The sequence below is a fragment of the Anomalospiza imberbis genome, unplaced genomic scaffold, assembly GCF_031753505.1.
Source record: "Anomalospiza imberbis isolate Cuckoo-Finch-1a 21T00152 unplaced genomic scaffold, ASM3175350v1 scaffold_814, whole genome shotgun sequence".
In the NCBI taxonomy this organism is placed as follows: domain Eukaryota; kingdom Metazoa; phylum Chordata; class Aves; order Passeriformes; family Viduidae; genus Anomalospiza; species Anomalospiza imberbis.
The window spans coordinates 25,929-47,610 of NW_027100431.1; the positions used below are offsets into that span (position 1 = coordinate 25,929).

The following is a 21,682-nucleotide window of genomic DNA, read 5'->3' on the forward strand; positions in this document are numbered from 1 at the left end:
ACATTTGGGGTGCCAGGGACACAGCTGGGGTGCCAGGGACAGAGCTGGGGTGCCACGGGCACATTTGGGGTGCCAGGGACACAGCTGGGGTGCCACAGGGAGAGTCGGGGTCCCACAGGCACAGACCAGCCGGGGTGTCACGGGCCTGGCCAGGATGCCAGGGGCAAAGTCGGGGTGCCACAAGCACAGTCGGGGCACAAGAGGTCAACCCGGGGTGCCACAGGAACGGCCAAGCTGCCGTGGGCACGGCCGGGGCTCAACAGGCACAGCTGGGCTTGCAACAGGCACGGCGACAAGGGACAAAGCACGGCGACCGTGCCACCGGCCACGGGGCACCGCCGCGGTGCCACGGGCACGGCCGGGCTCCCCAGAGCGGGCACAGCCACCCTCAGGGTGCCACAGCCGGGCCGGTGGCCCCGCGGTCGCCAAGTTTGGCGCTGGACACTCTGGGACTGCCACCCCGGGGTCCCCATGGCGGTGCCACCCCGGGGTCCCCATGGCAGTGCCACCTGCGGATCCCCACGGCGGTGCCACCCCGGCGGTGCCACCCCGGGGATCCCCACGGCGCTGCCACCCGCGGGTCCCCACGGCGCTGCCACCCGGGGTCCCCACGGCGGTGCCACCCCGGGGTCCCCATGGCAGTGCCACCCCGGCGGTGCCACCCCGGGGTCCCCACGGCGCTGCCACCCGGGGTCCCCACGGCGGTGCCACCCCGGGGTCCCCATGGCAGTGCCACCCCGGCGGTGCCACCCCGGGGTCCCCACGGCGCTGCCACCTGGGGTCCCCACGGCGGTGCCACCCCGGGGTCCCCACGGCGGTGCCACCCCGGCGGTGCCACCCGCGGGTCCCCACGGCGGTGCCCCCCACGGCGGTGCCACCCCGGGGTCCCCACGGCGGTGCCACCCCGGGGTCCCCATGGCAGTGCCACCTGCGGATCCCCACGGCGGTGCCACCCCGGCGGTGCCACCCCGGGATCCCCACGGTGGTGCCACCCGAGGGTCCCCACGGCAGTGCCACCCGGGGGTCCCCACGGCGGTGCCACCCACGGCGCTGCCACCCGGGGATCCCCACGGCGCTGCCACCCGGGGGTCCCCACGGCGGTGCCACCCACGGCGCTGCCACCCGGGGGTCCCCACGGCGCTGCCACCCCGGCGGTGCCACCCGGGGTCCCCACGGCGGTGCCCGCCAAGCCCCGCGCCCCCGGCCCAAGCCCCGCTGCCCCGTTGCCGTTACCGTGGGGGGGGATTCCCGCTGCACCGCCGGCTCCGAGCGGCGGAGGGGGCGATTCCGGCCCCCCCACCCACGGGCGGACGGCCGGGGGAGGGGGGGAGCCGGTGGCGAGCCCCGGTACCGGGAGGAACAAAGCGCCTGCCCCTCCTCCTCCCGCCCCCGCGGCTCCGCCACAACAATACCGGGGCGGGGCGGGGGGGGGGGGCCTGCACTCACCTCAGGGCGCGGCGGCGGCGGCGGCGGCGGCGGCGGCGGCGGCGGGGCGGGAGGCGGCCGCGAGGGGCGGCGGGGAGGGGTTTGGGGGGGGCCCGGCCGCGGCGGGAGGCGGCGGAGCGGGGCGGGGGCCCGGGCGGGGCGGCGGAGGCGGCTCCGGGGGGCGCGGGGGGGCCCGGCCGGGGCGCGGGAGGCGGCAGCGGCCGTGAGGGGCGGCGGCGGGAGCGCGCCGCGCGGCCCCGCGCGGCCCCGCCCCGCCCGTGACGTCACGGGCTCCCCGCGCGGCGGAGCGGGGGGCTCGGGTCGGGTCAGGTCGGAACCGCTCGGGTCAGGTCGGAACCGCTCGGGTCAGGTCGGAACCGCTCGGGTTCGCTCGGGTCAGGTCGGAACCGCTCGGGTTCGCTCGGGTCAGGTCGGAACCGCTCGGGTTCAGTCGGAACCGCTCGGGTTCAGTCGGAACCGCTCGGGTCAAGTCGGAACCGCTCGGGTCAGGTCGGAACTGCTCGGGTCAGGTCGGAACCGCTCGGGTCAGGTCGGAACCGCTCGGGTTCGCTCGGGTTCGCTCGGGTCAGGTCGGAACCGCTCGGGTTCGCTCGGGTCAGGTCGGAACCGCTCGGGTTCGCTCGGAACCGCTCGGGTTCGCTCGGGTCAGGTCGGAACCGCTCGGGTCAGGTCGGAACCGCTCGGGTTCGCTCGGGTCAATTCGGAACCGCTCGGGTTCGCTCGGAACCGCTCGGGTTCGCTCGGGTCAGGTCGGAACCGCTCGGGTCAGGTCGGAACCGCTCGGGTTCGCTCGGGTCAGGTCGGAACCGCTCGGGTTCGCTCGGGTTCAGTCGGAACCGCTCGGGTTCAGTAGGAACCGCTCGGGTTCGCTCGGGTCGGGTCGGAACCGCTCGGGTCGGGTCGGAACCGCTCGGGTCGGGTCGGAACCGCTCGGGTCAAGTCGGAACCGCTCGGGTCAGGTCGGAACCGCTCGGGTTCGCTCGGAACCGCTCGGGTTCGCTCGGGTTCAGTCGGAACCGCTCGGGTTCAGTCGGAACCGCTCGGGTTCGGTCTCGTAGGATCGGAACCGCTCGGGTCCGCGTCTGATCGGATCGGAACCGCTCGGCTCGGCTCGGAACCGCTCGGCTCGGCTCGGAGCCCGGTCCGCTCGGAAGCGCTCGGCTCAGAAGCAGTCGGGTCTTGCTGGGACCGGTTGGCTCAGCTAGGCTCAGCCTAGCGCAGCTCGGCTCGGTTGGGGTCGGACCCAGAACCAGTCAGCCCAGTTCAGCCGCACTGGCCCGGCTCGGCTCAATTAGGCTCAGCCACCCCCAGTGCCATCCCAGTGCCATCCCAGTGCCACCCTGGTGCCATCCCTGTGTCATTCTCGGTGCAATCCCAGTGCCAAGTTGGTGCCACCATCATTGCCATCCCAGTGCCATCCCAGTGCCATCCTAGTGCCATCCCTCTGTAATCCTCAGTGCGATCCCACTGCCACCCTGGTGCCACCATCGTTGCCATCCCAGTGCCACCCTGGTGCCATCCCTGTGTCATCCTCAGTGCAATCCCAGTGCCAAGCTGGTGCCACCATTGTTGCCATCCCAGTACCACCCTAGTGCCACCCCTGTGTCATACTCAGTGCAATCCCGGTGCCACCATCGTTGCCATCCCAGTGCCATCCCTCTGTCATCCTCAGTGCGATCCCACTGCCACCCTGGTGCCACCATCGTTGCCATCCCCAGTGCCATCCGTGTCATCCTCAGTGCCATCCCAGTGCCAGCCCCAATGCCACCATCGTTGCCATCCCAGTGCCATGCCAGTGCCATCCCTGTGTCATTCTCGATGCCATCCCAGTGCCACCCTCGGTGCCACCATCGTTGCCATCCCAGTGCCACCCTGGTGCCATCCCTGTGTCATCCTCAGTGCAATCCCAGTGCCACCATGGTGCCACCATCGTTGCCATCCCCAGTGCCATCCCAGTGCCACCCTCGGTGCCACCATTGTTGCCATCCCAGTACCACCCTAGTGCCACCATTGTTGCCATCCCCAGTGCCATTCGTGTCATTCTCAGTGCCATCCCAGTGCCGGCCCCAATGCCACCATCGTTGCCATCCCAGTGCCATGCCAGTGCCATCCCTGTGTCATTCTCGGTGCCATCCCAGTGCCACCCTCGGTGCCACCATCGTTGCCATCCCTGTGCCACCCTGGTGCCATCCCTGTGTCATCCTCAGTGCAATCCCAGTGCCAAGCTGGTGCCACCATCATTGCCATCCCAGTGCCACCATTGTTGCCATCCCAGTGCCATCCCTGTGCCACCCTGGTGCCATCCCTGTGTCATCCTCAGTGCAATCCCAGTGCCAAGCTGGTGCCACCATCATTGCCATCCCAGTGCCACCATCGTTGCCATCCCAGTGCCGCCCTCGGCACCACCATTGTTGCCATCCCAGTACCACCCTAGTGCCACCCCTGTGTCATCCTCAGTGCCACCCTGGTGCCACCATCATTGCCATCCCAGTGCCATCCCTGTGTCATCCTCAGTGCAATCCCAGTGCCACCCCGGTGCCACCATTGTTGCCATCCCCAGTGCCATCCCAGTGCCACCATCATTGCCACCATTGTTGCCATCCCAGTGCCACCCTAGTGCCATCCCTGTGTCATCCTCAGTGCCACCCTGGTGCCATCCCTGTGTCATCCTCAGTGCAATCCCAGTGCCATCCCAGTGCCACCATCGTTGCCATCCCAGTGCCATCCCTGTGTCATCCTCAGTGCGATCCCAGTGCCACCCCGGTGCCACCATCGTTGCCATCCCCAGTGCCATCCGTGTCATCCTCAGTGCCATCCCAGTGCCAGCCCCAATGCCACCATCGTTGCCATCCCAGTGCCATCCCAGTGCCATCCCTGTGTCATTCTTGGTGCAATCCCAGTGCCACCATCGTTGCCATCCCAGTGCCATCCCAGTGCCAAGCTGGTGCCACCATCATTGCCATCCCAGTGCCATCCCAGTGCCAAGCTGGTGCCACCATCGTTGCCATCCCAGTGCCACCCCAGTGCCATTCCCGTGTCATCCTCAGTGCGATCCCAGTGCCACCCCGGTGCCACCATCGTTGCCATCCCCAGTGCCATCCCAGTGCCAGCCCCAATGGCACCATCACTGCCATCCCAGTGCCACCCCGGTGCCACCATTGTTGCCATCCCCAGTGCCAGCCCCAATGGCACCATCACTGCCATCCCAGTGCCACCCCGGTGCCACCATTGTTGCCACCCTCGGTGCCATCCCGGTGCCCAGGATCCCTTCCCGGAGAGGACGAACCCCAGGTGGGCACCAGGTGTGGCAGCCCAGCCGTGTCACCTCCAGGGACAGGACAAGTGCCACGTGGTGCCATCCTCGCTGGGACACGGCCGAGCTGGCACGGCCGCCGGGCACCTCTCCAGGCGCTGGCACCGCGCTCCGCTAATTAACGGGGCCGAGATAACGAGGGCACCGCAGCGGGCACCGAGCTGCGTCCCCAAAGCCAGCGAGGGCGTGGCAGCGGGGACAGGGAGGCGCTGCCCCGAAATGCCCGGGGACACAACCCTGGGGGGCACTCAGGGACCCCAAAATGCCCAGGGACCCCCTCAGTGCCCAGGGACCCCAGAATGCCCAGGGACCCCAAAATGCCCAGGGACCCCCCAATGCCCGGGTACCCCCCAATGCCCAGGGACCCCCTCAGTGCCCAGGGACCCCCCAATGCCCAGGGACCCCTCAGTGCCCGGGTACCCCCCAATTGCCCGGGTACCCCCCAATGCCCAGTGACCCCCCCAATGCCCAGGGACCCCTCAGTGCTCAGGTACCCCTCAGTGCCCGGGTACCCCTCAGTGCCCGGGTACCCCCCAATGCCCAGGGACCCCCCAATGCCCAGGGACCCCCCCAATGCCCAGGGACCCCCAATGCCCAGGGACCCCTCAGTGCCCAGGGCCCCCCAATGCCCAGGGACCCCTCAGTGCCCGGGTACCCCCCAATGCCCAGGGACCCCCCAATGCCCAGGGACCCCTCAGTGCCCAGGGACCCCCAATACCCGGGTACCCCTCAGTGCCCGGGTACCCCTCAATGCCCAGAGACCCCCCAATGCCCAGGGTCCCCTCAGTGCCCTGGAACCCCTCAGTGCCCGGGTACCCCTCAGTGCCCGGGTACCCCCCAATGCCCAGGGAGCCCCAGTGCCCAGGGACCCCCTCAGTGCCCGGGTACCCCCCAATGCCCGGGTACCCCCCAATGCCCAGGGACCCCACAATGCCCAGGGACCCCTCAGTGCCCGGGTACCCCCCAATGCCCAGGGCCCCCAATGCCCGGGTACCCCTCAGTGCCCCCCTTGGGCCACAGGGAGGACCTTGGGGACAATTCGGGGGTGTCGGGTCCCCCTGTGGGCCCCACGTGCGCCCTCACCGGAAAGGGGCGTGGTCTGAACGGGGGGCGTGGTTTTCACATATAAACCAATAGGAAGCGGCGAGCTTCGCGCTGACCCCGCCTCCTGCCACGCCCCGCCACCCTCAGGAGCACAAACGTCAATCAAAGCGTGGCGGGCTGGCGGCCCGACCAATCACAGGCAGCTCCTGGCGTGTTGGGCGGGATTTAGCGGGTAACAACCAATCAAACCGAGTGAAGGGCGGAGCCTCGTTCTCGCGGGCCACGGCGTGTTTCCGCCTAACCCGGAAGTTCTGCTGAGGGAACTTCCGGTGCGGCGGCGGCGCGGCCTCGTCAGGGCCCGCTCCGGTTCCCGGCCCCGCTCCCGGCCCCGCTCCAGTTCCTGGTCCCGTTCCGGGCCCCGTTCCCGCTGCAGCCATGGCGGACGTGACCGCCCGTAGCCTGCAGTATGAGTACAAAGCGGTGAGTGCGCGCCCGGTGCCCCGAACCCCGTGCCGGTACCGTGAGCCCATCCCGGTACCGTGAGCTCCCTCCAGCCCAGTTTTGGGATCCGGTTCGGGACCCTCAGCCTCGTACCGGGAGCTTGGACCCCATTTTGGGAACCCCGACCCGCCCCAGTGCCATTTGGACACCCTCGGTCCCGTTTGGGGCCCCTCAGCCCCATTTGGGGATCCCCGGTCCCATTTTGGGGTCCCCAGTCCCAGTTTGGGGTCCCCGGTCCCAGTTTGGGGTCCCCATCCCCATTTCGGGTCCCCGGTCTCATTTTGGGGTCCCCATCCCCATTTTGGGGTCCCCGGTCCCAGTTTGGGGTCCCCGGTCCCATTTTGGGGTCCCCATCCCCATTTTGGGGGTTCCCATCCCCATTTTGGGGTCCCCGGTCCCATTTTGGGGGTCCCCATCCCCATTTTGGGGTCCCCGGTCCCAGTTTGGGGTCCCCATCCCCATTTTGTGGTCCCCAGTCCCATTTTGGGGTCCCCAGTCCCATTTTGGGGTCCCCATCCCCATTTCGGGTCCCCGGTCCCATTTTGGGGGTCCCCATCCCCATTTTGGGGTCCCCGGTCCCAGTTTGGGGTCCCCATCCCCATTTTGGGGTCCCCATCCCCATTTTGTGGTCCCCAGTCCCATTTTGGGGTCCCCGGTCCCATTTTGGGGTTCCCATCCCCATTTTGGGGTCCCCATCTCCATTTTGTGGTCCCCGGTCCCATTTTGGGGTCTCCAGTCCCATTTTGGGGTCCCCATCCCCATTTTGGGATCCCCATCCCCATTTTGGGGTCCCCATCCCCATTTTGGGGTCCCCAGTCCCATTTTGGGGTCCCCATCCCCATTTTGGGGTCCCCATCCCCATTTTGGGGTCCCCATCCCCAGTTTGGGATCCCCATCCCCATTTTGGGGTCCCCATCCCCAGTTTGGGGGTCCCCGGTCCCATTTTGGGGTCCCCGGTCCCAGTTTGGGGGTCCCCGGTCCCATTTTGGGGGTCCCCATCCCCATTTTGGGGTCCCCGGTCCCATTTGGGGGTCCCCGGTCCCATTTGGGGGTCCCCGGTCCCAGTTTGGGGGTCCCCATCCCCATTTTGGGGTCCCCAGTCCCATTTTGGGGTCCCCGGTCCCATTTTGGGGTCCCCATCCCCATTTTGGGATCCCCATCCCCATTTTGGGGTCCCCATCCCCAGTTTGGGGTCCCCAGTCCCATTTTGGGGTCCCCAGTCCCATTTTGGGGTCCCCATCTCCATTTTGGGGTCCCCATCCCCATTTTGGGGTCCCCGGTCCCATTTTGGGGTCCCCATCTCCATTTTGGGGTCCCCATCCCCATTTTGGGGTCCCCATCCCCATTTTGGGGTCCCCATCCCCATTTTGGGGGTCCCCATCCCCATTTTGGGGTCCCCATCCCCATTTTGGGGGTCCCCATGCCCATTTTGGGGTCCCCATCCCCATTTTGGGGTCCCCATCCCCATTTTGGGGTCCCCGGTCCCATTTTGGGGTCCCCATCCCCATTTTGGGGTCCCCGGCCCCATTTTGGGGTCCCCATCCCCATTTTGGGGTCCCCATCCCCATTTTGGGGTCCCTTGGGCTTCCCCAAACCCAACCCAGGCCCTCAGCCCCATGGCCATGGCCCCAAATCCCAATTTAATCCCAATTTATCTCATTTTATACCAATTTATCCCAATTTAATCCCAATTTATCTCATTTTATACCAATTTATCCCAATTTATCCCAATTTAACCCCATTTAATCTCATTTTATACCAATTTAACCCCATTTTTTCCCAATTTAACCCCATTTTATCCCAATTTAATCCCAATTTATCTCATTTTATACCAATTTATCCCAATTTATCCCATTTTATCCCAATTTAATCCCAATTTATCTCATTTTATACCAATTTATCCCAATTTAATCCCAATTTATCTCATTTTATACCAATTTATCCCAATTTAATCCCAATTTATCTCATTTTATACCAATTTATCCCAATTTATCCCAATTTAACCCCAATTTATCTCATTTTATACCAATTTATCCCAATTTATCCCAATTTAACCCCATTTAATCTCATTTTATACCAATTTAACCCCATTTTTTCCCAATTTAACCCCATTTTATCCCAATTTAATCCCAATTTATCTCATTTTATCCCGATTTAACCCCATTTTATCCCAATTTACCCCCATTTTACCCCAATTTTACCCCAATTTACCCCCATTTACCCCCATTTAACCCCATTTTATCCCAATTTAACCCCATTTTATCCCAATTTACCCCCATTTAATCTCATTTCAACCCCATTTAACCCCATTTTACCCCAATTTAACCCCATTTAACCCCATTTTATCCCAATTTAACCCCATTTAACCCCATTTTATCCCAATTTAACCCCATTTAACCCCATTTTATCCCAATTTAACCCCATTTTATCCCAATTTAACCCCTTTTTATCCCATTTCAACCCCATTTTACCCAATTTTATCCCAATTTAACCTCATTTAACCCCGTTTTATCCAAATTTAACCCCATTTTACCCCCATTTAACCCCATTTCCCCCCAATTTACCCCATTTAATCCCAATTTAACCCCATTTAACCCCAATTTAACCCCATTTAATCCCAATTTAACCCCATTTTATCCCAATTTACCCCCATTTAATCCCAATTTACCCCCATTTTATCCCAATTTTACCCCAATTTACCCCCATTTAACCCCATTTAATCCCAATTTACCCCATTTAATCCCAATTTAACCCCATTTTATCCCAATTTAACCCCATTTAACCCCATTCAATCCCAATTTAACTGCATTTTTCCCAATTTAACCCCATTTTATCCCAATTTAACCTCATTTAACCCCATTTAATCTCATTTAACCCCATTTTAACCCCATTTAATCTCATTTAACCCCATTTTAACCCCATTTAATCTCATTTAACCTCATTTTATCCCAATTTAACCCCATTTAATCTCATTTACCCCCATTTAACCCCATTTTACCCCCATTTAACCCCATTTTATCCCAATTTAACCCCATTTAATCCCAATTTAACCCCATTTATCCCCATTTTATCCCAATTTAACCCCTTTTTATCCTATTTCAACCCCATTTTACCCCATTTTATCCCAATTTAACCTCATTTAACCCCATTTTATCCCAATTTAACCCCATTTAATCTCATTTAACCCCAATTTAACCCCATTTTATCCCAATTTAACCCTATTTTATCCCAATTTAACCCCATTTTACCCCCATTTGACCCCATTTTACCCCATTCAATCCCAATTTAACCCCATTTTTTCCCAATTTAACCCCATTTAATCCCAATTTAACCTCATTTAACCCCATTTTATCCCAATTTACCCCCATTTAACCCCATTTTATCCCATTTCAACCCCATTTTACCCCATTTTATCCAATTTAACCCCATTTTATCCCAATTTAACCCCTTTTTATCCCATTTCAACCCCATTTTACCCCATTTTATCCCAATTTAACCTCATTTAACCCCGTTTTATCCAAATTTAACCCCATTTTACACCCATTTCCCCCCAATTTTCCCCCAATTTTCCCCCATTTCCCCCCCCTTTCCCCCCATCCCCCCCCCCCATTTAACCCCTTCCTCGCCCCGCCCCAGAACTCCAACCTGGTGCTGCAAGCCGACCGCTCGCTCATCGACCGCACGCGCCGCGACGAGCCCACGGGGGAGGTGCTGTCGCTGGTGGGGAAGCTGGAGGGGACGCGCATGGGGGACAAGGCCCAGCGCACCAAGCCCCAGATGCAGGAGGAGAGGAGAGCCAAGTGAGCCGGGAGCCGCCGCGGGCGGCGACGACGACCGCGCCGGCCGCGCCAGGGGATGGGTGCGCCGCTGCGGCCGCCGAGAAACTGGGGCTGGCGGGGATAAGAGTGCAAAAAAGTGCTTTTTTTGGGGTTAAGTGTTCAAAAAAACTGCTTTTTTGGGGGTTAAATGTTCCCAAAACCTGCTTTTTTTAATGCAAAATATCCCAAAAATTCTGCTTTTTTTGGTGTTAAATGTTCCCAAAAACTGCTTTTTTTGGGGTTAAATGTTCCAAAAACTGCTTTTTTGGGGTTAAGTGTCCCCAAAAACTGTTTTTTTGGGGTTAAATGTTCCCAAAAACTGCTTTTTTTGGTGTTTAATACCCCAAAAAACTGCTTTTTTTGGGGTTAAGTGTCCAAAAAACTGTTTTTTTTGGGGTTAAATGTCCCCAGAAACTGCTTTTTTTGGGGTTAAATGTCCAAAAAACCTGCTTTTTTGGGGTTAAATGTCCCCAGAAACTGCTTTTTTTGGGGTTAAATGTCCAAAAACTGTTTTTTTTGGGGTTAAATGTTCCCAAAATTCTGCTTTTTTTGGTGCTAAATGTCCTGCTTTTTTTGGGGTTAAATGTCCCCAAAAACTGCTTTTTTTGGGGTTAAATGTCCCCAAATTCTGCTTTACTTGGTGCAAAATATCCTAAAAATTCTGCTTCTTTTGGTGTTAAATATCCCCAAATTCTGCTTTTTTTGGTGTTAAATGTCCCCAGAAACTGCTTTTTTTGGGGTTAAATGTCCCCAGAAACTGCTTTTTTTGGGGTTAAATGTCCCCAAAAACTGCTTTTTTTGGGGTTAAATGTTCCAAAAACTGCTTTTTTAATGCAAAATATCCCAAAAATTCTGCTTTTTTTGGTGCTAAATGTCCTGCTTTTTTTGGGGTTAAATGTCCCCAAAATTCTGCTTTTTTTGGTGTTAAATCTCCCCAAAAACTGCTTTTTTTGGTGCTAAATGTCCCCAAAATTCTGCTTTTCTTGGTGCAAAATATCCTAAAAATTCTGCTTCTTTTGGTGTTAAATGTCCCCAAAAACTGCTTTTTTTGGGGTTAAATGTTCAAAAAAACTGCTTTTTTTGGGGTTAAATGTCCCCAGAAACTGCTTTTTTTGGGGTTAAATGTCCAAAAAACTGCTTTTTTTGGTGGTAAATGTCCCAAAAAACTGCTTTTTTTGGTGTTAAATGTCCCCAAAATTCTGCTTTTTTTGGTGTTAAATGTCCCCAGAAACTGCTTTTTTTGGGGTTAAATGTTCCAAAAAACTGCTTTTTTTGGTGTTTAATACCCCAAAAAACTGCTTTTTTTGGTGTTAAATGTTCCAAAAAACTGCTTTTTTTGGTGTTAAGTGTCCCCAAATTCTGCTTTTCTTGGTGTTTAATGTCCTAAAAATTCTGCTTTTTTTGGTGGTAAATATCCTAAAAATTCTGCTTTTCTTGGTGCTAAATGTCTCCAAAAAACTGCTTTTTTTGGTGTTAAATGTCTCCAAAAAACTGCTTTTTTTGGTGTTAATTGTCCCCAAAATTCTGCTTTTTTTGGTGTTAAATCTCCCCAAAAACTGCTTTTTTTGGTGTTAAGTGTCCCCAAAAATTCTGCTTTTTTTGGTGTTAAATGTCAAAAAAAACTGCTTTTTTTGGTGTTAAATGTTCCCAAAAATTCTGCTTTTCTTGGTGTTTAATACCTCATAAAACTGCTTTTTTTGGTGCTAAATGTCCCCAAAATTCTGTTTTTCTTGGTGCTAAATATCCCAAAAATTCTGTTTTACTTGATGCTAAATGTTCCAAAAATTCTGCTTTTTTTGGTGCTAAATGTTCCCAAAACCCTGCTTTTTTTGGTGTTAAATGTCCCCAAAAACTGCTTTTTTTGGTGTTAAGTGTCCAAAAAAACTGCTTTTCTTGGTGCTAAGTGTCCCCAAAATTCAGCTTTTTTTGGTGCTAAATATCCCAAAAATTCTGCTTTTTTTGGTGGTAAATATCCTAAAAATTCTGCTTTTCTTGTTGCAAAATATCCTAAAAATTCTGCTTTTTTTGGTGCCAAATATCCCAAAAATTCTGCTTTTCTTGGTGCTAAATATCCCAAAAAATTCTGCTTTTCTTGGTGATAAATGTCCCAAAAATTCTGCTTTTCCTGGAGCTTTTCTTTCTCCAACTCAACATTTTTGGAAATATTTGGAGTGGAAAACCCGAAATCTGAACCAACTCATCTTGGAGCCGCCAAAACCATCCCAAAAAATGAAAATAAATTGATTTTTTCTCATTTTTTTGGAATAAATTGGTCTGAAAGAAGCAGGGTTTGAGCCATGAGGGAATTTTGGAGGTGGAAACCCAAAACCTCAATTCCTGTCATTATGGGAGCCACCAAAACCATCCCAAAAAATGAAAATAAATCGATTTTTTCTCATTTTTTTGTGCTGGAAAGAGCAGGATTTGAGCCATGAAGGAATTTTGGAGGTGGAAACCCAAATCCTCAATTCCCACCATGATGGGAGCCACCAAAACCATCCCAAAATCCAAAAATAAATCGATTTTTTCTCATTTTTTCGCGGTGGAAAGAGCAGGATTTGAGCCATGAAGGAATTTTGGAGGTGGACAACCAAAACCTCAATTCCCACCATGATGGGAGCCACCAAAATGATCCCAAAATCCCAAAATAAATCGATTTTTTCTCATTTTTTTGGAATAAATTGTTCTGAAAGAAGCAGGATTTGAGCCATGAAGGAATTTTGGAGGTGGACAACCAAAACCTCAATTCCCACCATGATGGGAGCCACCAAAATCAGCCCAAAAAATGAAAATAAATCGATTTTTTCTCATTTTTTCGCTCGGAAAGAGCAGGATTTGAGCCATGAGGGAATTTTGGAGGTGGAAACCCAAACCTCAATTCCTGTCATTATTGGAGCCACCAAAATGATCCCAAAATCCAAAAATAAATTGAATTTTTTCTCATTTTTTCGCTCAGAAAGAGCAGGATTTTGAGCCATGAGGGAATTTTGGAGGTGGAAACCCAAAACCTCAATTCCCACCATGATGGGAGCCACCAAAACCATCCCAAAAAATGAAAATAAATCGAATTTCTCTCATTTTTTCGCTCGGAAAGAAGCCGTTTTTTGCGGCCGGAACGTCCGTAATTCCCAATTTTGCCGATTTCTGCCAGGAGGAGGAAGAGGGACGAGGACAGGCACGACATCAACAAGATGAAGGGCTACACTCTGCTCTCCGAGGGCATCGACGAGATGGTGGGCATCATCTACAAACCCAAGACCAAGGAGACGCGGGAGACCTACGAGGTCCTGCTCAGCTTCATCCAGGCCGCCCTGGGCGACCAGGTCAGCTTTGGGGTCTTCTCTGGGATTTTGGGATTTTGGGATTTGGGAATCCAAGCCTTGGTGTCCCATGGGTTGGGTTGGGTTGGAGTTTAGAAGTTGTGGAGTTCTACCACGGGTTGAGATGTTTTCTGCTGGATTGAATTGGTCTTGGACGCTTCCAAGGATTGCAGGTCCTCTGGGAATTCCATCCCAGCTCCTCACCCAATATTCCTTCCCAAAATCCCAGCCAGATCTCCTCATGGAGCCAGGGAATGGTTTGGGTTTGAGGAGCACCAAAGCTCCTCTGGTCTCACCATGAGCTGGGCCATTTTCCACCATGCCAGGTGGCTCCAACCTGGTCTCGGACACTTCCAGGGATTCCAGCTGCTCTGGGAATTCCATCCCAGAGGAATGTTTCTTCCCAAAATCCCACCCAGATCTCCTCATGGAGCCATGGAATGCTTTGGGATTTTGGGATTTGGGAATCCAAGCCTTGGTGTCCCATGGGTTGGGTTGGGTTGGAGTTTAGAAGTTGTGGAGTTCTACCACGGGTTGAGATGTTTTCTGCTGGACCAGGATGGTCTTGGACGCTTCCAAGGATTCCAGGTCCTTTGGGAATTCCATCCCAGAGGAATGTTTCTTCCCAAAATCCCACCCAGATCTCCTCATGGAGCCATGGAGTGGTTTGGGTTTGAGGAACACCAAGGTTCTCCCAGTGCCACCACGGGTCCCAGACCTTCCACCGTCCCAGGTGGCTCCAACCTGATCTCGGACACTTCCAGGGATTCCAGGTCCTCTGGGAATTCCATCCCAGCTCCTCTCCCAATATTCCTTCCCAAAATCCCACCCAGATCTCCTCATGGAGCCATGGAGTGGTTTGGGTTTGAGGAACACCAAAGCTCATCATGATCTGGGACATTTTCCACTGTCCCAGGTGGCTCCAACCTGGTCTTGGACACTTCCAGGGATTCCAGGTCCTCTGGGAATTCCATCCCAGCTCCTCTCCCAATATTCCTTCCCAAAATCCCACCCAGATCTCCTCATGGAGCCATGGAGTGGTTTGGGTTTGAGGAACACCAAAGCTCATCATGATCTGGGACATTTTCCACCATCACAGGTGGCTCCAACCTGGTCTTGGACACTTCCAGGGATTCCAGCTCCTTTGGGAATTCCATCCCAGCTCCTCTCCCAATATTCCTTCCCAAAATCCCACCCAGATCTCCACATGGAGCCAGGGAATGGTTTGGGTTTGAGGAACACCAAGGTTCTCCCAGTCCCACCACGGGTCCCAGACCTTCCACAGTCCCAGGTGGCTCCAACCTGGTCTTGGACACTTCCAGGGATTCCAGCTCCTTTGGGAATTCCATCCCAGAGGAATGTTTCTTCCCAAAATCCCACCCAGATCTCCTCATGGAACCATGGAATGCTTTGGCTTTGAGGACCACCAAAGCTCCTCTGGTCCCACCACGAGCTGGGCCATTTTCCACCATCCCAGGTGGCTCCAACCTGATCTTGGACACTTCCAGGGATTCCAGGTCCATTGGGAATTCCATCCCAGCTCCTCACCCAATGTTCATTCCCAAAATCCCACCCAGATCTCCTCATGGAACCATGGAATGCTTTGGGTTTGAGGAACACCAAAGCTCCTCTGGTCCCACCATGAGCTGGGACATTTTCCACCATGCCAGGTGGCTCCAACCTGGTCTCGGACACTTCCAGGGATTCCAGGTCCTCTGGGAATTCCATCCCAGAGGAATGTTTCTTCCCAAAATCCCACCCCGATCTCCTCATGGAGCCAGGGAATGCTTTGGGATTTTGGGATTTGGGAATCCAAGCCTTGGTGTCCCATGGGTTGGGTTGGGTTGGAGTTTAGAAGTTGTGGAGTTCTACCACGGGTTGAGATGTTTTCTGCTGGACCAGGATGGTCTTGGACGCTTCCAGGGATTCCAGGTTCTCTGGGAATTCCATCCCAGCTCCTCTCCCAATGTTCATTCCCAAAATCCCACCCAGATCTCCTCATGGAGCCATGGAGTGGTTTGGGTTTGAGGAACACCAAAGCTCATCATGATCTGGGACATTTTCCACCATCCCAGGTGGCTCCAACCTGATCTTGGACACTTCCAGGGATTCCAGGGATTCCATTCTTCTTGGGAAGAATGTTCCTTCCCAAAATCCCACCCAGATGTTCTCATGGAACCATGGAGTGGTTTGGGTTGGAAGGAACCTTGAAGCTCCTCTGGTCCCACCACGAGCTGGGCCGTTTTCCACCGTCCCAGGTGGCTCCAACCTGGTCTTGGACGCTTCCAGGGATCCCAGCTCCTTTGGGAATTCCATCCCAGCTCCTCTCCCAATGTTCCTTCCCAAAATCCCACCCAGATCTCCACATGGATACACGGAATGGTTTGGGTTTGAGGAACACCAAGGTTCTCCCAGTGCCACCATGGGTCCCAGACCTTCCACTGTCCCAGGTGGCTCCAACCTGATCTTGGACATTTCCAGGGATTCCAGGTCCTCTGGAAATTCCATCCCAGCTCCTCACCCAATGTTCATTCCCAAAATCCCACCCAGATCTCCTCATGGAGCCATGGAGTGGTTTGGGTTTGAGGACCACCAAAGCTCCTCTGGTCCCACCACGAGCTGGGCCATTTTCCACCGTCCCAGGTGGCTCCAACCTGGTCTTGGACACTTCCAGGGATTCCAGGTCCTTTGGGAATTCCATCCCAGCTCCTCTCCCAATATTCCTTCCCAAAATCCCACCCAGATCTCCTCATGGAGCCAGGGAATGCTTTGGGTTTGAGGAACACCAAGGTTCTCCCAGTCCCACCATGGGTCCCAGACCTTCCACAGTCCCAGGTGGCTCCAACCTGATCTTGGACACTTCCAGGGATTCCAGGTCCTCTGGGAATTCCATCCCAGCTCCTCACCCAATGTTCATTCCCAAAATCCCACCCAGATGTTCTGATGGAGCCATGGAGTGGTTTGGGTTTGAGGAGCACCAAAGCTCCTCTGGTCCACCACGAGCTGGGCCGTTTTCCACCGTCCCGGGTGGCTCCAACGTGGTCCTAGCTCAGCCTTGTCCCACCCCCAGCCCCGGGACATCCTGTGTGGAGCTGCCGACGAGGTCCTGGCCGTGCTGAAGAACGAGAAGCTGCGGGACAAGGAGCGGCGCAAGGAGGTGGAGCTGCTGCTGGGCCCCACGGACGACACGCGCTACCACGTCCTGGTCAACCTGGGCAAGAAGATCAGCGACTACGGCGGGGACAAGGACATCCAGAACATGGGTACGGGCGGGCGGGGCCTTGGCGCGGGGAGCCGCGGGATTCTGGGGATTTCCTTTGTGGCAAAGTTTTGCAATTTCTTTTGCCATTTTTTTGCAATTTTTTCCCTTTTTTTTCGCAATTTTTTCCATTTATTTCGCAATTTTTTCCATTTTTTTGCAATTTTTTGCAAATTTTTGGAATTTTTTTTGCAATTTTTTCCCTTTTTTTTTTGCAATTTTTCCCTTTTTTTTGCAATTTTTTCTTTTTTTTTTCCATTTATTTTGCATTTTTTTCCTTTTTTTTTGCAATTTTTTTGCAAATTTTTGGAATTTTTTTTGCAAATTTTTTGCAATTTTTTTGCAATTTTTTTCCCTTTTTTTTTTGTAATTTTTTCCTTTTTTTTTTGCAATTTTTTTCCTTTTTTTTTGCCATGTTTTTGCAATTTTTTTCCCTTTTTTTCACAATTTTTTCCATTTATTTTCGCAATTTTTTCCCTTTTTTTGCAATTTTTTCCATTTATTTTGCAATTTTTTTCCTTTTTTTTTTTGCAATTTTTTCCATTTTTTTTTGCAATTTTTTCCATTTTTTTGCAATTTTTTTGCAAATTTTTGGAATTTTTTTTGCAAATTTTTTGCAATTTTTCCCCTTTTTTTCGCAATTTTTTCCATTTTTTTCGCAATTTTTTTCCATTTTTTTTGCAATTTTTTCCATTTTTTTTTGCCATTTTTTCCATTTTTTTTGCAATTTTTTTTGCAAATTTTTTGCAATTTTTTTGCAAATTTTTTTCCATTTTTTTCGCAATTTTTTTCCTTTTTTTTTTCGCAATTTTTTCCATTTATTTTGCCATTTTTTTGCAATTTTTTCCCTTTTTTTTGCAATTTTTTCCATTTATTTCGCAATTTTTTCCATTTTTTTTTGCAATTTTTTTCCTTTTTATTTTGCAATTTTTTTCCATTTTTTTTGCAATTTTTTCCCTTTTTTTCACAATTTTTTCCATTTTTTTTGCAATTTTTTCCTTTTTTTTTTGCCATTTTTTCGCAATTTTTTCCATTTTTTTTGCAATTTTTTTGCAAATTTTTGGAATTTTTTTTGCAAATCTTTTGCAATTTTTTTGCAATTTTTTTCCCTTTTTTTTTTGCAATTTTTTCCATTTATTTTGCAATTTTTTTCCCTTTTTTTTGCAATTTTTTTCCTTTTTTTTGCAATTTTTCCCTTTTTTTGCAATTTTTCCATTTATTTTGCAATTTTTTTTTCCTTTTTTTTAAATTTTTTTTCCTTTTTTTTTCCCTTTTTTTGCAAATTTTTAAAATTTTTTTGCAATTTTTTTGCAATTTTTTTTCCCATTTTTTAGCAATTTTTTCCCTTTTTTTTGCAATTTTTTCCCTTTTTTTTGTAATTTTTTCCATTTATTTTGCAATTTTTTTCCTTTTTTTTTTGCCATTTTTTCCATTTTTTTTGCCATTTTTTCCATTTTTTTTGCAATTTTTTTGCAAATTTTTGGAATTTTTTTGCAAATTTTTTGCCATTTTTTGCTTTTTTTTCCCTTTTTTTTGCAATTTTTCCATTTATTTTGCAATTTTTTTCCTTTTTTTAAAAAATTTTTTCCTTTTCTTTTTTGCCCTTTTTTTGCAAATTTTTAAATTTTTTTTTGCAATTTTTTTGCAATTTTTTTGCAATTTTTTTGCAATTTTTTTTCCATTTTTTAGCAATTTTTTCCATTTTTTTTTGCAATTTTTTCCTTTTTTTGCCATTTTTTTGCAATTTTTTCCTTTTTTTATTGCAATTTTTTTGCAATTTTTTTCCTTTTTTTGCAAATTTTCCATTTTTTTGCAATTTTTTCCATTTCTTATCAATTTTTTCCTTTTTTTGCATTTTTCCTTTGTTTTTGCATTTTTCTTTTTTTTGCAATTTTTTTGCAAATTTTTTGCAATTTTTTTGCATTTTTTGCAATTTTTTGCTTTTTTTGCATTTTTCCCTTTTTTTTGCAAATTTTTCCAATTTTTTGCAATTTTTTCCTTTTTTTGCAATTTTTTGCAATTTTTTCTGCAATTTTTTTTCTTTTTTTTGCAATTTTTTTGCTTTTTTTTTTGCAATCTTCAGAGATTTTTTGGTGGATTTTTATTTATTTTTAAAATATTATTTATATTTCTATATTTTACTTGATTTCTGACGTTTTGGGCATTTTTTGGGGATTTTTTCATTGTTTTTTCATTGTTTTTTCGCTATTTTTCGCGATTTTTTCACAATGTCTTTGCAATTTTATTGCAATTTTTGGAGATTTTTTGGTGGAATTTTTCTGATTTTAAAATATTATTTGTATATTTATATTTTACCTGATTTCTGATTTTTTGGGGATTTTTTGGGGATTTTTTGTGGATTTTTTTGGGTTTTTTTCATCTTTTTCCGCAATTTTTTTCACAATTTTTCCGCGATTTTTCCACGATTTTTTTTGCAATTTTTTGAGATCTTTTGGGAGGAATTTATTTTCAAAAGATTTTTAAAATTTGTATAACTTATTTGATTTCTCCTTTTTTGTGCATTTTTGGGGGCTTTTTTGAATTTTTGGGGATTTTTTGTATTTGTTTTCAAATTTTGGGGATTTTTAGAGGAAATTTTTGTACTTTTAAAATATCATTTTCTGTGGATAGATTTCACCCGATAATTTTTTCTTTCGGGGCATTTTTTTGGTGATTTTTCCAGAATTTTTTCACGATTTGTCATTCACTTTTCTACGTTATTTGGGATTTTTTGGGGCTGGTTTTTTGGGATTTTCCGGGGGAATTCTGGGTAAATTCCGGGTGAATTCCGAGCGGAATTCCCGGCAATTCCGTGCCCTGTTCCCTGCAGATGACAACATCGACGAGACCTACGGGGTCAACGTGCAGTTCGAGTCCGACGAGGAGGTGGGCACGGCTCCGGCCCCGAACCCGGCCCTCGGCCCGGCCCTCGGCCCTCAGCCCGTTGCCCTCCCTGATCCCACTGATCCCATTTGCCTAAATCCCATTTTCCCTGGACCCCGCTGATCCCATTTTCCTAAATCCCATTTTCCCTGATCCCATTTCCCTCCCTGGACCCCGCTGATCCCATGTGCCTTGATCCCATTTTCCCTGATCCCACTGATCCCATTTTCCCTGATCCCATTTTCATCCTTGGACCCCACTGATCCCATTTTCCCTGATCCCATTTCCCTCCCTGGACCCCACTGATCCCATTTCCCTGATCCCACTGATCCCATTTGCCCTGATCCCATTTTCTCCCTGGACCCCACTGATCCCATTTGCCTAAATCCCATTTTCCCTGATCCCATTTTCTCCTTGGACCCCACTGATCCCATTTGCCTAAATCCCATTTCCCTCCCTGGATCCCGCTGATCCCATTTTCCTAAATCCCATTTTCATCCTTGGACCCCGCTGATCCCATTTGCCTAAATCCCATTTTCCTCCTTGGATCCCACTGATCCCATTTGCCTAAATCCCATTTGCCCTGATCCCACTGATCCCATTTGCCTAAATCCCATTTGCCCTGATCCCACTGATCCCATTTGCCTAAATCCCATTTTCCCTGATCCCACTGATCCCGTTTTCCCTGATCCCGTTGCCCTCCTGGACCCCACTGATCCCATTTTCCTAAATCCCATTTGCCCTGATCCCATTTTCATCCTTGGACCCCACTGATCCCATTTGCCTAAATCCCATTTTTTCCTAAATCCCATTTCCCTCCCTGGACCCCGCTGATCCCATTTGCCTAAATCCCATTTTCCCTGATCCCATTTTCTCCTTGGACCCCACTGATCCCATTTTCCTAAATCCCATTTGCCCTGATCCCACTGATCCCATTTGCCCTGATCCCATTTCCCTCCCTGGACCCCACTGATCCCATTTTCCCTGATCCCATTTTCTCCTTGGACCCCGCTGATCCCATTTTCCTAAATCCCATTTTCCCTGATCCCATTTTCATCCCTGGATCCCACTGATCCCATTTGCCTAAATCCCATTTGCCATGATCCCATTTTCCCTGATCCCATTTTCATCCCTGGACCCCGCTGATCCCATTTGCCTAAATCCCATTTTCTCCTTGGAACCCGCAGATCCCATTTTCCCTGATCCCATTTCCCTCCCTGGACCCCACTGATCCCATTTGCCTAAATCCCATTTTCCCTGATCCCATTTCCCTCCTTGGACCCCACTGATCCCATTTGCCTAAATCCCATTTTCCCTGATCCCACTGATCCCATTTGCCTAAATCCCATTTTCCCTGATCCCATTTTCATCCCTGGACCCCGCTGATCCCATTTGCCTAAATCCCATTTTCTCCTTGGACCCCACTGATCCCATTTGCCTAAATCCCATTTTCCCTGATCCCACTGATCCCATTTGCCTAAATCCCATTTTCCCTGATCCCATTTCCCTCCCTGGACCCCGCTGATCCCATTTGCCTAAATCCCATTTTCTCCTAAATCCCGTTGCCCTCCCTGGACCCCGCTGATCCCATTTGCCTAAATCCCATTTTCCCTGATCCCACTGATCCCATTTGCCTAAATCCCATTTTCCCTGATCCCACTGATCCCATTTTCCCTGATCCTGTTTCCCTCCTTGGACCCCACTGATCCCATTTGCCTAAATCCCATTTTCCCTGATCCCATTTTCATCCTTGGACCCCGCTGATCCCATTTTCCCTGATCCCATTTCCCTCCCTGGACCCCACTGATCCCATTTTCCTAAATCCCATTTTCCCTGATCCATTTCCCTCCCTGGACCCCGCTGATCCCATTTGCCCTGATCCCATTTTCTCCTTGGACCCCACTGATCCCATTTTCCTAAATCCCATTTTTTCCTTGGACCCCACTGATCCCATTTTCCTAAATCCCATTTTCCTAAATCCCATTTTCCTCCTGGACCCCACTGATCCCATTTTCCTAAATCCCATTTTCCCTGATCCCAGAGTCCTCAATCCCATCTCCCTTTTTCCCATCTCCCTTTTTCCCATTTCCCTTTTTCC

At 51.0% G+C, this 21,682-nt stretch overlaps 1 protein-coding gene across 1 annotated transcript; it reads left to right on the forward strand.

Annotated features, from left to right (window-relative positions):
- Nucleotides 1-6,099: 6,099 nt before the first annotated feature.
- LOC137467829 (U5 small nuclear ribonucleoprotein 200 kDa helicase-like) lies at nucleotides 6,100-19,722 on the forward strand. Its single transcript, XM_068179251.1, has 5 exons — nucleotides 6,100-6,283; nucleotides 9,941-10,104; nucleotides 13,274-13,445; nucleotides 16,513-16,705; nucleotides 19,532-19,722. The coding sequence occupies exons 1-5, from the start codon at nucleotides 6,239-6,241 to the stop codon at nucleotides 19,705-19,707; spliced, it is 750 nt and encodes a 249-aa protein (XP_068035352.1). The 5' UTR covers nucleotides 6,100-6,238; the 3' UTR covers nucleotides 19,708-19,722.
- Nucleotides 19,723-21,682: the final 1,960 nt, after the last annotated feature.